This window comes from Takifugu flavidus, chromosome 16 (genome assembly GCF_003711565.1).
Source record: "Takifugu flavidus isolate HTHZ2018 chromosome 16, ASM371156v2, whole genome shotgun sequence".
Taxonomy (NCBI): Eukaryota; Metazoa; Chordata; class Actinopteri; order Tetraodontiformes; family Tetraodontidae; genus Takifugu; species Takifugu flavidus.
This window is the reverse complement of record NC_079535.1, coordinates 10,057,920-10,072,596: the sequence shown is the minus strand read 5'-3', so window position 1 is coordinate 10,072,596 and position 14,677 is coordinate 10,057,920. Positions and strand designations below refer to the sequence as shown.

The 14,677-nt window shown below is 45.8% G+C and overlaps 2 protein-coding genes across 4 annotated transcripts; both read left to right on the top strand.

Moving 5' to 3' along the window:
- The first annotated feature begins 3,786 nt into the window (after positions 1–3,786).
- On the top strand, positions 3,787–11,952 carry LOC130539735 (sodium-dependent lysophosphatidylcholine symporter 1-B-like). Of its 3 annotated transcripts, none has more exons than XM_057058284.1 (14): positions 3,787–4,075; positions 4,482–5,019; positions 5,309–5,437; positions 5,532–5,656; positions 7,524–7,647; positions 7,736–7,814; positions 7,900–8,217; positions 8,298–8,416; positions 8,532–8,615; positions 9,752–9,835; positions 9,907–10,019; positions 10,123–10,266; positions 10,371–10,547; positions 10,655–11,952. In XM_057058284.1, the coding sequence occupies exons 2-14, from the start codon at positions 5,011–5,013 to the stop codon at positions 10,701–10,703; spliced, it is 1,554 nt and encodes a 517-aa protein (XP_056914264.1). In that variant the 5' UTR covers positions 3,787–4,075; positions 4,482–5,010; the 3' UTR covers positions 10,704–11,952. The 3 variants fall into 3 exon arrangements, with proteins under 3 accessions (XP_056914264.1, XP_056914262.1, XP_056914263.1); XM_057058283.1 differs by lacking the exon at positions 4,482–5,019 and having other exon boundaries at positions 3,797–4,075; positions 7,900–8,051; positions 8,127–8,217; XM_057058282.1 differs by lacking the exon at positions 4,482–5,019 and having other exon boundaries at positions 3,790–4,075.
- Positions 11,953–12,082: 130 nt separating this feature from the next.
- si:ch211-67f13.7 (uncharacterized protein LOC565426 homolog) lies at positions 12,083–14,659 on the top strand. Its single transcript, XM_057058281.1, has 8 exons — positions 12,083–12,823; positions 12,899–13,011; positions 13,095–13,201; positions 13,306–13,477; positions 13,554–13,668; positions 13,728–13,807; positions 13,879–13,967; positions 14,034–14,659. The coding sequence occupies exons 1-8, from the start codon at positions 12,083–12,085 to the stop codon at positions 14,588–14,590; spliced, it is 1,974 nt and encodes a 657-aa protein (XP_056914261.1). The 3' UTR covers positions 14,591–14,659.
- Positions 14,660–14,677: the final 18 nt, after the last annotated feature.

Genomic DNA, 14,677 nt, shown 5'->3' with positions numbered 1-14,677 from the left:
CGTGGCCTCGCCAGGCCTACGCAATTATTGGACAGGACAAAAACCCTCCGGTCTTAATGAGGCCAGAGCCAGGGACACTGATTAGTGACGGACATCTGCTGTCAGCCAGCAGCCACACCAGCGGGACTGAGGGTGGCACGGGTCCGAACCCAAGCAGAGAGGAAGTTGGAATATGAAATGTATTAAAATGAAAAGTTCAACAGATTTGCTGTCCCCTCAGAAACCCCAGAAACAAAGTAAAAATCAAATATTGTGCAGATATTTAAGTGCTATTTAATTCAGCATTGTGCTGCAGTTTTTCCCCCTCTTCATCTGATCAAACGTGTGTCTGTGCTCCAAATCCCGACTTGGGAAACAACTGCAAAACAACATTTCTCAAGAAAAGACTGGTAATAGTTGTTAAAAGGGAGAGGGAGGTGTCAGTCTCACTTTGTTGGAAACTAATGGTGCAAATACACACAGTATTAACACAAATGTTCAGATTAATTTAATTACCGACCAGAATTCTGAGCCTGGAGATAGTTCTTCAGAGCCAAAGAAACAAAAATGCACCCTCCTCCCCCCAATGTGATTTAGAATTCAGATGAGGTCCTCCTCCTGTTCCTGCATTAAAACTTTCCTGTTGTTACGGTAACAATGCTTAACACCAACAATAGCCACCACCCCATGTCTTCTCTGAGCTTAACTTCAAGTACCCGCCATTGTCCCTCATTGTTATAGTAGCATATGTTTAAGGAGGATGGGAAAAATAGAGGGGTGTGTGTGTGTGTGTGTGTGTGTGTGTGTGTGTGTGTTGGGGAGGATTTGTCTCATGTATGTTGAAAACCCCACTCAGAACATGTAATTCAGCTGTGCAGGAATTTGGATGGTGTTCCAGACTGTCTGTGAAATTGCCCCCATGCGCCATACAAGCAGGGGATCCTCCGTTTCCCCACGACCCTCGTGACCCAGGGACGTCCCTCCAACCGCCACCTCTGACCCGCTCCACCCGCCTGGAATCACAGGTTTCAGAAGTAGGAAACAGAGGCCGTAGAGAATCCACACACACGAGAAAGACGACATAATTCATTCACGTGCGTGTTGTTTCTCCCCAAGGGGTATTAAAATGTATATTCTCACAGGAAGCTCCGCCCCCCAACACAGATCAGCTGGGTGTTGTTCACCTGTGCAGACCGGTCGGTGCGAACACGTGCGTCCTGTTTAAACCACTGATTTCGTCAAATTCCTTTTAATTTCTTTCATCTGAGGCGTTGCTTTTGATGCAATCGCTGCCAACAGCCAACGTTGGTACTGAAACTAGAAGATCAATGCAGGCCACGGCGCGTGCAAATGGCGCTTCTGCGCAACATTGAATGATAATTAAACTCTGAAAACAAATACATTAAACTTAAAGAAAAACAGAGCTCCATTTCCGAGGCGGTCTTCTCTCTATAGAACACGTGAGCTGGGTTACACCGCCATCTGCTGGCAGTTCTGTGTACAACAAAAGGGGTCTGAACTCTGGTGGGTTACGCCTCAATATAAGTATTATGATAGCATTTAAAATGTTTAATAGATAAATAAATCTAGTAGAATATTAAACAGCACGCTAGTCTTATCAGCCAACTCCATATGAGCTATAATATATCAGTGCTTACGACGTGTTGTATAAACAGTGGCTGATGATATAGACTTCACTTTCTTTACTAGTTACAACTAAGTCCAGTAGATGGCGACAACATTTTCTTTTTCTATTCTTAAAACTCTGCACATTTTAGTTTCTTCAATCCACCTTCCTTTTGAAGTCATGAATAAAGATTGAGACAGTGAAGACCGGACCATCAGCATTTGCACATGCTTCTTTCTGAGAAGGATGGTCTTCTTCATAAAAGAAAAGACCACAAATTCAAAAGGACACAGTAAATGTCATTTAGTAGAGAGTTGGAATTTAGATTCAGCTATGCTGATTTTGCTGTTTAGGCTTTCATCGTTACAAAGTATTTTCCATCCAGCTACCTACAGTCTGGGGAGTTGTGCCACCCCCGGTCCTGAGACCCTCGAACCGGGTCAGGAGAAACTCAAAAACCTTTAATGGGGAAAACAAGGAAGGTTGAGGGAGAGCTGTGGCGGAGGAATCCTCCTCCCTGGGGTGGACAGATGTACAATAGATGCCTCATGTACATAGAATAACATCAAAAATATATGTTTAAATTGGAGATATATTAATATAATATATATTTGATTGTTAATGTATGTTTTGTCCACAGAAAGAAGTGGGGACAGGCGCGCGTCCTCGTATCTCCATAGGAGCACTCCACCATGTTAGCAACCTCAGGCATCGGGCCCATATCTGGAATCAGTAGAACGAGAGACCAACACCAGTTCTGGTAAGAATATGCACTGAATGCAAAGATAAGAGGGGAAGCAAAGAAAGAGGGAGGATGTGATGAGCCAGTGTAGAGGAACCAATACTGGAGTGGTCCGATCTCTTTTCCTGTTTCTAGTCAGCATCCGAGCAGCAGCAGGCTGGACCAGCTACGGAGCCTTTCAGTCTTGTCACCAACTGTCTTCAACAGCAATTACACAACTGCTAAAACTTTTCCACCATACTGATAATTTTTTGCTGTTACAATTGTTCTTTTTAAGTTTTCAGAGTGGATTTCCACAAGTGGATTGTTCACTGTTAGAGTCCAGAATGGATGTTTTTTTTAAAAAAAAAAAGCATGTGAATGGTAGCTGATGAGGCTGCTGATGGGGAAACCTTCCTCATTGAACGCTGGAGCTATTTTGATGGCAAAATTGAGTCTTCAAAGATGCCACAGTCAGTTCATGCATATGAATCCATAGTTTTAAAATCCAAAAAATGGGTTAAATAAGTGTTGAACCCTTGTTGTTTACATAAAGAGGGGCGACTTCCGCTTTCATCTGAAAGATTAAGATGTTATATCTTTTTTGATGTCATAAGGATGACCAGCTAAATTCCCTACCTTGTTAAGCCTGTTCTACCACAACTGGGTCATTAAACAAGGAGAGACCTTTTTACCATTACAACCATTAGATTGGTAGTTACTGTATCGGTCTGAATTGATCGCTGAATCCAGTTCATGTACTCATGTGCTTTTTGTTCCAGCTTTACATAAATGGGGCTGCAAATATGAAGTATGATGAGGTTTGTTATCCACATCAGTCACCTTCCACTGGATTTCATGGAACACTTCATATTGTAATTGTAAAACAAGATCATACAGTCAATCTAGTATATTTATTATATTTTGTTTTATATTTGTTTGGGCACCTGGATGGAATTTTTAGTCTTCTATAATGTAGGAAAATATTTATCATTAATTTAAATATGTTTATTTAAAACACACACACACACATTTGGATAGGGACTGTAAAATGATTATTATTGGATGATGCATTCACTGTAAGGTGTGATCTAAACACATGTGGGTGCCATCGTGCTGTTAATGACATTAGCCCATTTAAAGGATTCTAAAGATTCTGCGATCATATTTTTTTACATGTAATTATTTGTCAAGAGTAAACTGCTCACACAAACACATATTTCCCATATAACATCGAATGTGATCAATAGCTGCCTGTGACAAACCAAAAAACCTTTTCCTGTCATATTCCGCTATTGTTTCTACAGCTACTTTCAGCGTGTTGCCAAACGTGTATTAGGCGCTTAGCTGTCTGGTCTCGGCCAATCGGTACAATAATAATAATAATAATAATAATAATAATAATAATAATAATAATAAAGAAAAAAACAGCGCTCTTCTCTTGAAAGGCAGATTTCCCACATCACGCGATGTCGAGACACCACACGTGTTTGGGCGTCACGATCTGTTAACTGGCGTTGAGCTATAAAGGTGTAGTCGAGCTCCGGGAGGCGGCGGTGACTGGACATACTCTGAGCTGAAAGGAGCATTTTAAGACTGCACCTTTTTAATTCGGATACGACCAGATCACCCTCACCGCGTCACCTGAGCGGATTGAACGCGACATGGCACGGGGAGAGGGGGGCGAGCAATCCGCGACCACGTTACTATCAGTCAAAGCCATCAATGCAGAGAGCAAGGCATCCACGGTAAGAGTTCTGATGAATGGACCCAGGAGGTCCGATATGGAAATTAAAAATCGGACGCTTTCAAATCGTTTTGGCGGTTTAGGCGTCAAACGTGTCCAATTCAAAAATGTGGCGCCCGCCTCAAATGCCACCGCTTCCTTCTTTCCTCCCTGCATTGTCGTTAGAATTTGAATTATTGCCGGGTTCAATGAACTCGAGGCTGATAAACCAGCTCCAGGCGACCATTTTTGACGAACCCGAGATTTTATGGGATCACCTGCGCGTTGGTGGTGAAGCGATGCGCGCCGGTTTATTCACGCCCAGCAGTCATTTTATTTGCAATAAATTCCGTGTTGTAAATGGGATTCATGAGCCGAGTGAATGAAATGTTTAAGTGAATCAACTGAAAGTGCACTCTTTTCACCAGTAATTGATCGGATTAGTGCTCGGATGTGAGCAGCGTGACACCAATACCGCCATCATCGTCATCGTCATCATCATCATCATCATCGTCAGCAGCAGCAGCGAGGTCTTCATGGATGGACACGAGATGTGACATTTACTTTCAAAAAGTTGTAAATATGAGCAGCTTTACTCAGCCCTTCAGATCAGTAATTGTCCATAATCAATGATTTTAAACTGAAGATCTGTCAGGCATTTGATCGGTTCTAAAACCTGAGGAGGTTGTTGTTCTGACTCTGATTCAATCGCGTTTGAAAAAGAATAGTTTGCTAGTTTTCCCACATCAGGCAATAAGAAGCTGATGGTTTAATTACTGGTGTGTGAGGAGGCAGAAATGATCCTTTCCATGATGCGAGGAAGTGAGTCAGCCTAGTCTAGGTGACTGGTTGCGGTTGTGGACCGTATTCTCATTCTCTACTCTGCCGGCTGTTGGCTGTGCTGGAAACCTCCAACATCCTATTGTGGGAGCCAATGGAAACGCTTGAGTCTCCGTGATGCAGACGGTGGGTGTGAACTCCAGTAACCTCGTCCTCACACACGCCACTGTCGGCAGTTTACACACGGGCTGCATTGCCATGGGGATTTGTCTCTAATCTGTCATTCTTTGCGGTGGGGTGAGGGAAATTAGCCGGTCTCACCCCATGTGGTGACAGGATGTCCAGATCAACGACATATTTGTGAAAATGGAAGCTACACCCCATCATATTTTCCATCTTAGGCTCATTTATTGCTCCTCATATTTATGCTCCTGTCCTCTGGTGCACTGATCGCCTGACACGTCTCCTCTTTCAGCTAACTGTTCGAGGGAAGCGTCTCACGTTTTGGAACAAGCTGTGTTATGCCGTCGGCGGAGCCCCCTACCAGATCACAGGCAGCGCTCTGGGCTTCTTCCTCCAGATCTTCCTGCTGGACGTGGCTCAGGTGACACCAATGCTTTTCAGTGAAGAAAACCAGCCCAGGTTTTTCACACAGATTCGCTCCAGTTCCACCCTTTTAACACACCTTTTCCTACCAGTTGGATCCCTTCTATGCATCCATCATCCTGTTTGTGGGCCGGGCCTGGGATGCCATCACAGACCCCACGGTGGGTTTCCTGGTCAGCCGGAGCAGATCCACCAGGATCGGTCGTATGATGCCCTGGTAGGTCTCCGAATCGCTCACCATGTACCAGCATGAGTTTCAGTCTATAAAGAACATTAGCTGATCCAGTACCCTGGAACCGAGTGGGCAGAACGCTGGCAGAGGTCAGAAATTGACTGACAGAAACACGCATGTCTCCCTGCTACCATGGCAACTGCATGAAAGAAGATGCTGATAAACCATGCCCTGCTGCGGCTGTAACCCTTCTGTAACATATTCATTTATTACTTCATCTCTTCTTGATGCAAATGTGACTACCAGGCTCTCCACCGGGAAGAGGAGAACCTGTTCACCCAAATGCTCATTCACTGGCATCCCAACAAGACGTGTGCATTTTTAGCAAATTATCCTGGACAGCTAAAGTTGGCTATTTCTTTGATGTTACGCAATTTGCCCTCCACTGAACTTGGATTCCTGTTTGCACATCGTGGGCGAGCCCGTGCGGTAACCTCGCTGTACTCCAGTTTGAGGATTTCCCCTTTTCTTTGCCAAGTGTATGCTGGGGCTGCCCTCCGCCCCCGGAGGACCGCTTTGATGCGTAAACTCGATGGCAAAAACTCCCGCTGGGCGAAGCTAAAACACTCTAGAGGAACCATGGCCTTGATTCAGCGCAGCTGGGCCGACTGATCGATAGACAGACGGTAAAGCGCAACCAGGTCGAAAGCCTCAATTAACCAACCGCAGCTGAGTCTTTCGGCTCTCGGGTCACCTCACAGTCATATCTAGATTACTGTGCATGTTCAAGTTAAAAAATGCAGCTGCTTCTGTGCAGATGGGGAGGGGAGTTTCCCTGAGAGTGTGCTGTCATTGGTTCAGACTACAACACACCATCAGCCTCAAACCCGGAGGGGGTGTGTCTGTCTAGGTCCGATATCCTGGACCGTTTAGAGGAAGCTTCCCGTCAGCTTTAACTGCACGCGAGGCGTTTGGAGTCTCAGCGTGAGCGTTCCAACGCGACTCGTCAGCGAGGGCCGTGGCTCGTGCCAACGTGCACAGGATCACCCGCTCGCGCTCCGTCGGTCACGTCAGCGAGCAGAAGAGGCACAACCTGGCCTCCATTTCGAGATAAAATAGCGCTCATTAACCTGATTCACTCCTGCCCTTAGAGGGAATCAGGAGGTGCTTCCCATCACGTTTCCCACGTGTGCTACTCCAGTTTTGTCCAGGCACGTGAGAAACATACTACCGTGTTTAGAGCAGCTTAGAAGCCAAATTTAAGATCAAATATACAATTTTCTTAGACATCAGGTCTACTTGATTGTTAAAGCACTGCGTGAGGATGAATGTAGGTCTTTCTTGACCATTTTGTCTATAAAATAGACGCAGGTCATTTCCTTCATCTCCATCTATAAAACCTCCTTTAAAAAATTGAATAACAATCTTTAAGGGGGTTCCCATGTCTCTCGCCTCTGTAAACACAGATTTGTCAAGGTCATTTGGAGGGTAGGGTAACACTGAGGAAGATGCAGCTGAACCAAAGTTGGAGGGGGGTGTCAGGGCAAAGTGCCCCTCACTGTCTCATCGGCCTGAATCCACCTCCACCCCCACACGCTCCAGACTTCTCCACTAACAAGGGTGGGATTAGGGGAATTATTCAGTGAGCAGCATGAAAAGGCTACAAGTGAAAGGGAGCTACAGTAACAGTGGCTGCATTCATTAATGCAACTCTTTGGCATCAGGGCACAGACAGCTGGATGGGCTTTCCAAAGAAAATGTGTTCACAGAGGCAGAGTTCCTGTTCGCACCCGGTCAGGCCTCCGTCTCAACCTGTACTGGGAGAGGCGTGAACCACCTACGCATTCTCCTCTTATTCTAAACACTCCTGACATTTACCTTCACCCTGCTGTCCCCTTCTGCTTCCCCTCAGGATCCTCTGCTCTGCTCCATTTGCTGTTACGACGTATTTCCTGATCTGGTTCGTTCCTCCCATCGAACAAGGGAAGGTGGTCTGGTACCTGGTATTTTACTGCCTCTTCCAGTCGATGCAGACAGTCAGTACAACACACAGAGAACATACTGCTACTCTATTCATCTCTATGTACGTTGCCTTAACGGAGTTCTGTTTGATGAACTTTTCAGTGCTTCCATGTGCCGTATTCAGCTCTCACCATGTTCATCAGCACAGATCAGACAGAGCGGGACTCTGCCACTGCCTATCGTACGTCAGCGCTCCAGCGCCGCTGGACAGGTTTACACGTGCCGTCTTTCCCGTCCCTGATCTTCCATCTCTGTGACCCGCACAGGCATGACGATAGAGGTGCTGGGCACGGTTCTGGGGACCGCGATCCAAGGGCAGATCGTGGGAGGCACCAGTGACTGTCCGGCCGATCTCGATGCCGCCGAGGGCAGGAATGTATCCAGATTCACCGTGTCCACAGTTTCCCTGGATGAGTCGGTGAGAATTGCAACATTTTTCCACCTGTCATTACGGAAAATGCGGTTCACGGTTAATGGGTGCGTTTTTCCACAGAAACAAGCGTACATGATCTCTACAGGGATCATCTGCATCATCTACCTGCTCTGTACGTTGGTTTTATTTCTGGGCGTGAAAGAGCGAAAAGGTATGAAAGTGTAACAAATAGTCCTCATTTGTTCAAAGACTTCCAGCCATCTTAGCTGTGTTCTCTGTGCTGGACTGCAGAGAGCGAGCGATACAGGGGCCAACTTTTGACTTTCCGTCGAGGCCTGTACATGGTCATGAGCCACGAGCCGTACATCAAACTGGTCATAGGCTTCCTCTTCACTTCTCTAGCATTTATGGTAAAAACTCATCCTTGTTTAACATTCTGGGAATCAAAAAGAAGGGCTAAAACTACAAATCCTCCTTGGTGAGGTGCCATCGTTCGGATCATAACCTTTGACTTGCCTTCTACAGTTGCTGGAGGGAAACTTTGCACTTTTCCTCACCTACACTCTCGGCCACAGGAAGGACTATCAGAATATTCTCCTGGTCATCATGGTGAGTGTTTCTATTTTTGGGCTGAAGGGCTCTTATCCGTGCAAATGTCACTGTAATTGTTGGGCAACAGCCGGTCAACCAGCACTAGTGTGTGATTAGGGCAGAGGGGGGCATTTGCTCTGAGGTCACATGTGGGGACACATGTGATGGGGCGGTTCAGGGCAGATTATCAGGGTGAGAGGAAGTGTTGTTTGGGCTGTTGTCTCCCAGCTGAACACTCACGTGTCTTTAGCAGTAGGATAGAGGGAGACACGGACACACACACAGGCCCTTTGTTGCTCTCACGATCCATCACCACCACCATGGGAACCCCCACTCTCTTGTGTCCTCTCTTCCAGCCTCTCCTGCTGCTTCAGTACCTTTTTTTTTTCTTTTTTTGGAGTGGAAAATATTTCCAGACACCTTGTTTCATAACTGAGAGTGGAGGCTACATTTTTGCCCATTTGTGTCATTATTCAGCTGTGCTTGATGGAGTCTGACCTGGAGGTGAACGGCTGCAGTGTTTAATCCACTCAGAGCAGCTCCTTACAACTTCTCCTGTAGCATAGCCTTTATTCTTCTTCCTTTTTAATAGTGCCACTCTGAGTTTTTGACCTTTTCCAAATGCATTTCGTAACGCTGATAATGTTAACTGCGTGAACATTTACATTTGCTTGGATTTTGCATCGAATGTTCTAAAATGCTTGCAATGTTGGCTTGCGTCTGGCGTGTAGCTAGAGAAGTTTGTAGCTGGAGCCAACCACCGTTAGGCGCGTCTCGATGAGAAATATCACACCTTGAGAGACCGTCGTGGTTTGTGGCCAAAATAAATATGTATTTAATGCATAATAGCATAAACAACACAGGCTCCATTGATGGTGTCTGGCTTATTCCCCCCAGGAATGTTACGTAAAAGGTTTAAGAAAGCACAACGTAACCCACATAACAGAGGTCATGACCTCTGTCCTCAGCATTCTTTCCTTTTACAGTTTTGAGCTTTAAGATGACCTCAATTCTACTGAATGCAAAAATCCCCTTTACAAATGGAAACGAGTTGTAATTAGTGTCAGTTACAGGTGGATTGCGGCAACCGAGGTATCATTTATAGAACGGCGCCCACACATATTAAACCAATTTTTTTTCTACACCTTTTGCAGCTGTCTGGGACTCTAACCATCCCCTTGTGGCAGTGGTTTCTGACCCGGTTTGGGAAGAAGAAGGCAGTGTACTTTGGCATAACTGTGAGTTGTTGTAGCAAAGCGTCCAGTTCTGCTGATTGCAAACCAGTAAAAACCCTCCTGTTTTTCCCCAGTGGGCCGTACCCTTCATGATTCTAATCGTCTCCATCAAGAGCAAACTGATCATTTCTTACTTGGTGTCGCTGGCCGCGGGCGTGAGCGTGGCCGCGGCGTTCCTCCTGCCGTGGTGAGTTCAGGGACAGGAATGTTGCGTCACCCTGTAAATCTGCATCTGTGGAGCGGTTTGTGTTTTGTACATTTAAAAAAAACTCGGAATTCTTGCTTTGCAGGTCAATGCTTCCTGACGTCGTGGATGACTTCAAGGTGAAGAACCCAGGTGTCCATGGTCACGAAGCGCTCTTTTACTCCTTCTTTGTCTTCTTTGTCAAGTTTGCTTCTGGCGTATCTCTGGGAATCTCCACTCTTAGTTTAAAGTAAGTTTGCAGCGGCCACGCATCACTTGTGTTTCTCACCAACACCTCAGTCATGTGACCAACAAAGATTTCCCCATCATCATCTTTATTGCCCCCTCCCCCAGATTTGCTGGATATGAGACTGGTGCCTGTTTACAGCCTGAGGCCGTCAGTTTAACCCTGAAGACTCTGGTCTCTCTGGTGCCAGTGGTGCTGATTTTTATTGGGCTCTTGATATTGAAGACTTATCCCATCGATGAGAAGAGGAGGCAGGACAACCAGAAGCTGCTGCAGGAAATGCTGTAAGTTAACAGGGAGAAACATGTTTAATAATATTAATAATAATAATAACAACAACCCAGGGGTTTTAGGACGGTGGAACCAAATCGGATGTTCTCTTTGATTGCAGGGACTCTGACACAGACTCTGAATCTTCAGCACTCGGCAGCCACGTGTAGTAGTGAACAGTTTTGCATGTTTGCACAAATTGTTGAGGGACTTGAACACCGACAATATGAAGGAATGAACCAGAGATTCACTACTTTTTTTTACGGAGGACGTGCGCAACCAGCAGTGCATCAGACGGAGCACAGCGAGCCCTGGTGGCCAGAACCCGCGCGTGCACTTTCAAGTCCTTAATCTCCAGGTGTGTCTGGCAAAAGGGAGGGAGGGAGGGGGGTGTCAGCCGCGAGTTTATCACAGGTCCAAGAATTACAGGCAAACAATCACTCACAAATTCGCACCTAAGGTCCACCTACTCCTTTAATGCATGTATTCGGACAGTGGGAGGGAGTCAGAGCACCTGGAGGGAGGGCATGGGGAGAACATGCAAACTGAGGGACCCGAACCGAACCAGTGCCAGCCCTGATCTTCTGAACTTACACAAAGACACTGCTGTTCCAAAGATGACTTCATTGTTTACTGAAACTCCGCTGCTGTTGCCTTCGTTTCTATCTATGACTCCTTCACTCCGTCATTTGCAGATCCTTTTTTCCTGCATCGTGGGATAAAGGTAGTCATCAATTCTGTTTATTCCATGTGTCCCCTCATCCTGTGTTTTGATATACTGAAGACGTACTGTAGTCATTTCTGTTGTGCACATTTTGCCGATTGTGGAACTGTCACACAGGAAATTCAGATGACTTGAAATGAATCTTATTTAATTTATTCTATAATTACTGTCATTTAGTGATCAAGAGAAGTGACGCCAACAGTTCATGCATGCACTTCTGCTGAGACATTCATACCGAGACTTTTAAAGCAAATGGAAGGTCACTGGCTAGCGTCAACCATACATGGTGCCAGGAAGTCTGTCAAAAGATGCTAACCTTTGACAGAATCATCTTTGTCCTGCATTGCTTTGAGAAGAATGGAAGATATACAATGTCCACTGGCATCTTCTCACTTCCCTATGTGAAGAGAGTGCTCCGTGTACTTATTTATTGAAGCAAACTAAGGGGGGAGGGGGTTTCATCTGACCACGTGTTTTATTTTATTAGTGCTGTTGTTACTGATGAAGAGTGCTGAAAAAATGATGAATCAATATTTTCTTGCCCGTGCAAAACATTTGGAAGTTGCACAGCACATATGAAGCACAAGGCATGAGGTTTGCTGCTAGACTGTCTAAAAACTGTGTAGAACAAATTCAGATGTTTGTTATTTTAAGTCTCTAAGTGAATTCTGTCGATTAAAGTGTTGAAAATTGAACTTTTTTTTTAGAGAGCTATATTAAATTTGAATTTGAGAAATAGAAATTTACTGCCAGGAATCATTACATTATAGTAAAAGGTGTCCTGGAATAGTATGAGGAACTAAATTCAAATGAACGTCAGTGATTATGAGTAAAATACATCCAAACAGAACAGGAGGGCGGTGTATAAATAAGCGTAAATACAGCCTAAATCTTTATTTTATTCGCTATTGCTCAACATATTTATCGCGGACAATCAAAGATAAATCAAAATCGAGCAGAAGGAAGCTGAATGTTCTGTCATCGTCTGGCTGCTCGTTTATCCGCGACATTAATTGCCTCCAGCTGTGGCGCCACGCTGGTTTTACGCGTCGTCTAAAGCGAAAGGAAGACGGAGATCAGTCTGTTGCGATGAATACAAGCTTGTATCTCTATATTTTGTGGGTTGTTTTATCAATCGGCCTCCTCTGTGCAGTAGACACGCACGAATCTCCGAACAAACGAACAAAAAAGCTTTTTAAACCCGGCGAGCCAATACCCAAACCAAAGAAGCTGTCAATTACGGGCTACTCGTCCATTTACAGGATCCCTCATAAATCTCCAGTGTTCCGCCGAAGAACCAAAGGTCCCAGGTTTTCTCCCGGAGCTGGGAGTCCGAGGGAGAGCCGAACCGAGATCCAGTCCGATTTTGCTTACGTACCTGACGTTTCTGTAACCTGCTCCACATCCGGTTTTGTTTTGCGGGTCAAACCCAGTTTCTACGGCCTGGGCGCGGATGCAGATGAGCTGAGCTTAGGGGGCACCTGCAGAAGCAACGGCCTTCTCCAGCCCTACGGTGACCTGCTCTTCACCTACCCTCTGGTTGCGTGTGACGTCGTGCGCCACCAGGTAAGATCTTCCCACGTTTTGCTTCAACAGTTCTGACTTTTACGACCTGTTCAAACGGCCGCTCGCTCTCGACAGCCGTCCCATGATCATCTGGTCTATAAATACCTACTCCGTTATGAGCCTTCGCCAAAGCGTCTCCAGAGCCAAGCGCACCCGATCCAACTCGACATTGAGTGCCGTTATCCAAGGTTAGGATCACCCGGGAAGAATTTTGTTTGTCCTGCAAATGTTTCGTGAAGACATCTTGAAAGCAATTAAAAACTGTGTCCAGGAACCACCATGTGTACCAGCTGAGCGTGCAGCCCACTTGGAAAACTGCGGTTGTGCGTAAAAGACTAAAAGGAAGTCTGAATAAATTCCAGATGGAGTTGATGGATGGTCCGTTTATAAATCCCTGCAGGGTTTCTCTAAATTCCAACTTCCGCGCGTGTAAATTCCAATATCTGTGACCCTTGAGGGATTTTATTTTGATTTTTTTTAAGGCTCCTGGAACAGTCCAGTCTTGTCCCCGGTGTATCAGCTAGGAAATAAAATTAATTTCCAGGTTTCAGCTGATCTGTCACCTGGTGAAAAAGTATACATTAATAGCTGCTATGCTAAACCTACCAGTGGCTCCCAGTCACAGGAAGAATACACTATCATCGACCAATTTGGGTGAGTATTGTTGGCAGCCATGGGGGCAGTCTGACCAGACATGATTTGGATTTTGGTGCACTGTTGTTGTCTGTAGCTGTTTGTTGGACAGCAAGACCGACTCGGGGGCTTCTCATTTCGTCTCTCGCACCGACCGGACCCTGAGGTTTTCCCTGAAGGCCTTCCAGTTTACATCTGATCCAGAGACAGAAGTGAGTGACACTAAAACTCCCTGAATCGGACGGTGGATCACACCCCTTTGGGTTTTTAGGTCAGTGTTCACTGCACACTGTTTGTCACATCTGAGGATCCGGGTCCTGCGCAGAAGTCCTGCACCTACGGAGAGAACGGGTAAATCCTACCAAGCTCACACCCAGAACTCCATGCAGAACTGCTTTTTGAGCGCACGTGTGCATTTCCAGGTGGAACGCGCTGACTGGTGATGACTCCATATGCGAATGCTGTGATTCACAATGTGTGACCTCCAAATCTCGTAGGGCCATGATGGAAGGTAGGTCCGTGCACGAGTTAATGAGCACTCCAGGATATAAATGAATGTTTGTGTGTTGTCCTCAAGGCTCGGTCAACAGTGGCTCTTTGCTGGTGTCGGATCAGCCGATGGTGGAAGAGGAGGGCTTTCTTCCAAAGAGCTGGGTCAGCACGAGCAAGGAGGGCGAGGCCACGGTCATTGGGCTGACTGACCCGCTCAGTCATGACGCTGTGCAGCAAAGAGCAGATTTGGTGTTTGACGATGAGGAAGAGGAGCAGCAGCCTGGCAGAGACCAGAGTGTGACAACACAGACCGGTTTAGAGGACCTGGGTCTCGAGGACTTAGAGGACAAAAATGAGTCATTTTCAAATGAATTTGAAGACGATGGGTCAGGAAATTTACTGCTGGGTGAATATTTAGGAAGTTATGAAGGTGTGGGTGGAAAAGAACTTTCTGGAGAACAGGAGAAGGAAGTAGCGGAACAAATGGTGCCGGCAGAAACCGTCAGATGGCCAGAGTTCCAGCCAAAGGTCTCAGAGGAGATAGAAGCACCCAAAAATGAATCTGGGCTCAAGATGAGGAACGATTCTGAGGAAGATGATGTAGGAGAAGATGGGAAGAAGACCTGGTATTTCTGGAAATAGTGAGTCATTCTGATTAAGACAGTAACTGTCAATAACAGGACATTATAGCAATAAACACATGATCATGCAGTTAATGGACTATTTTTT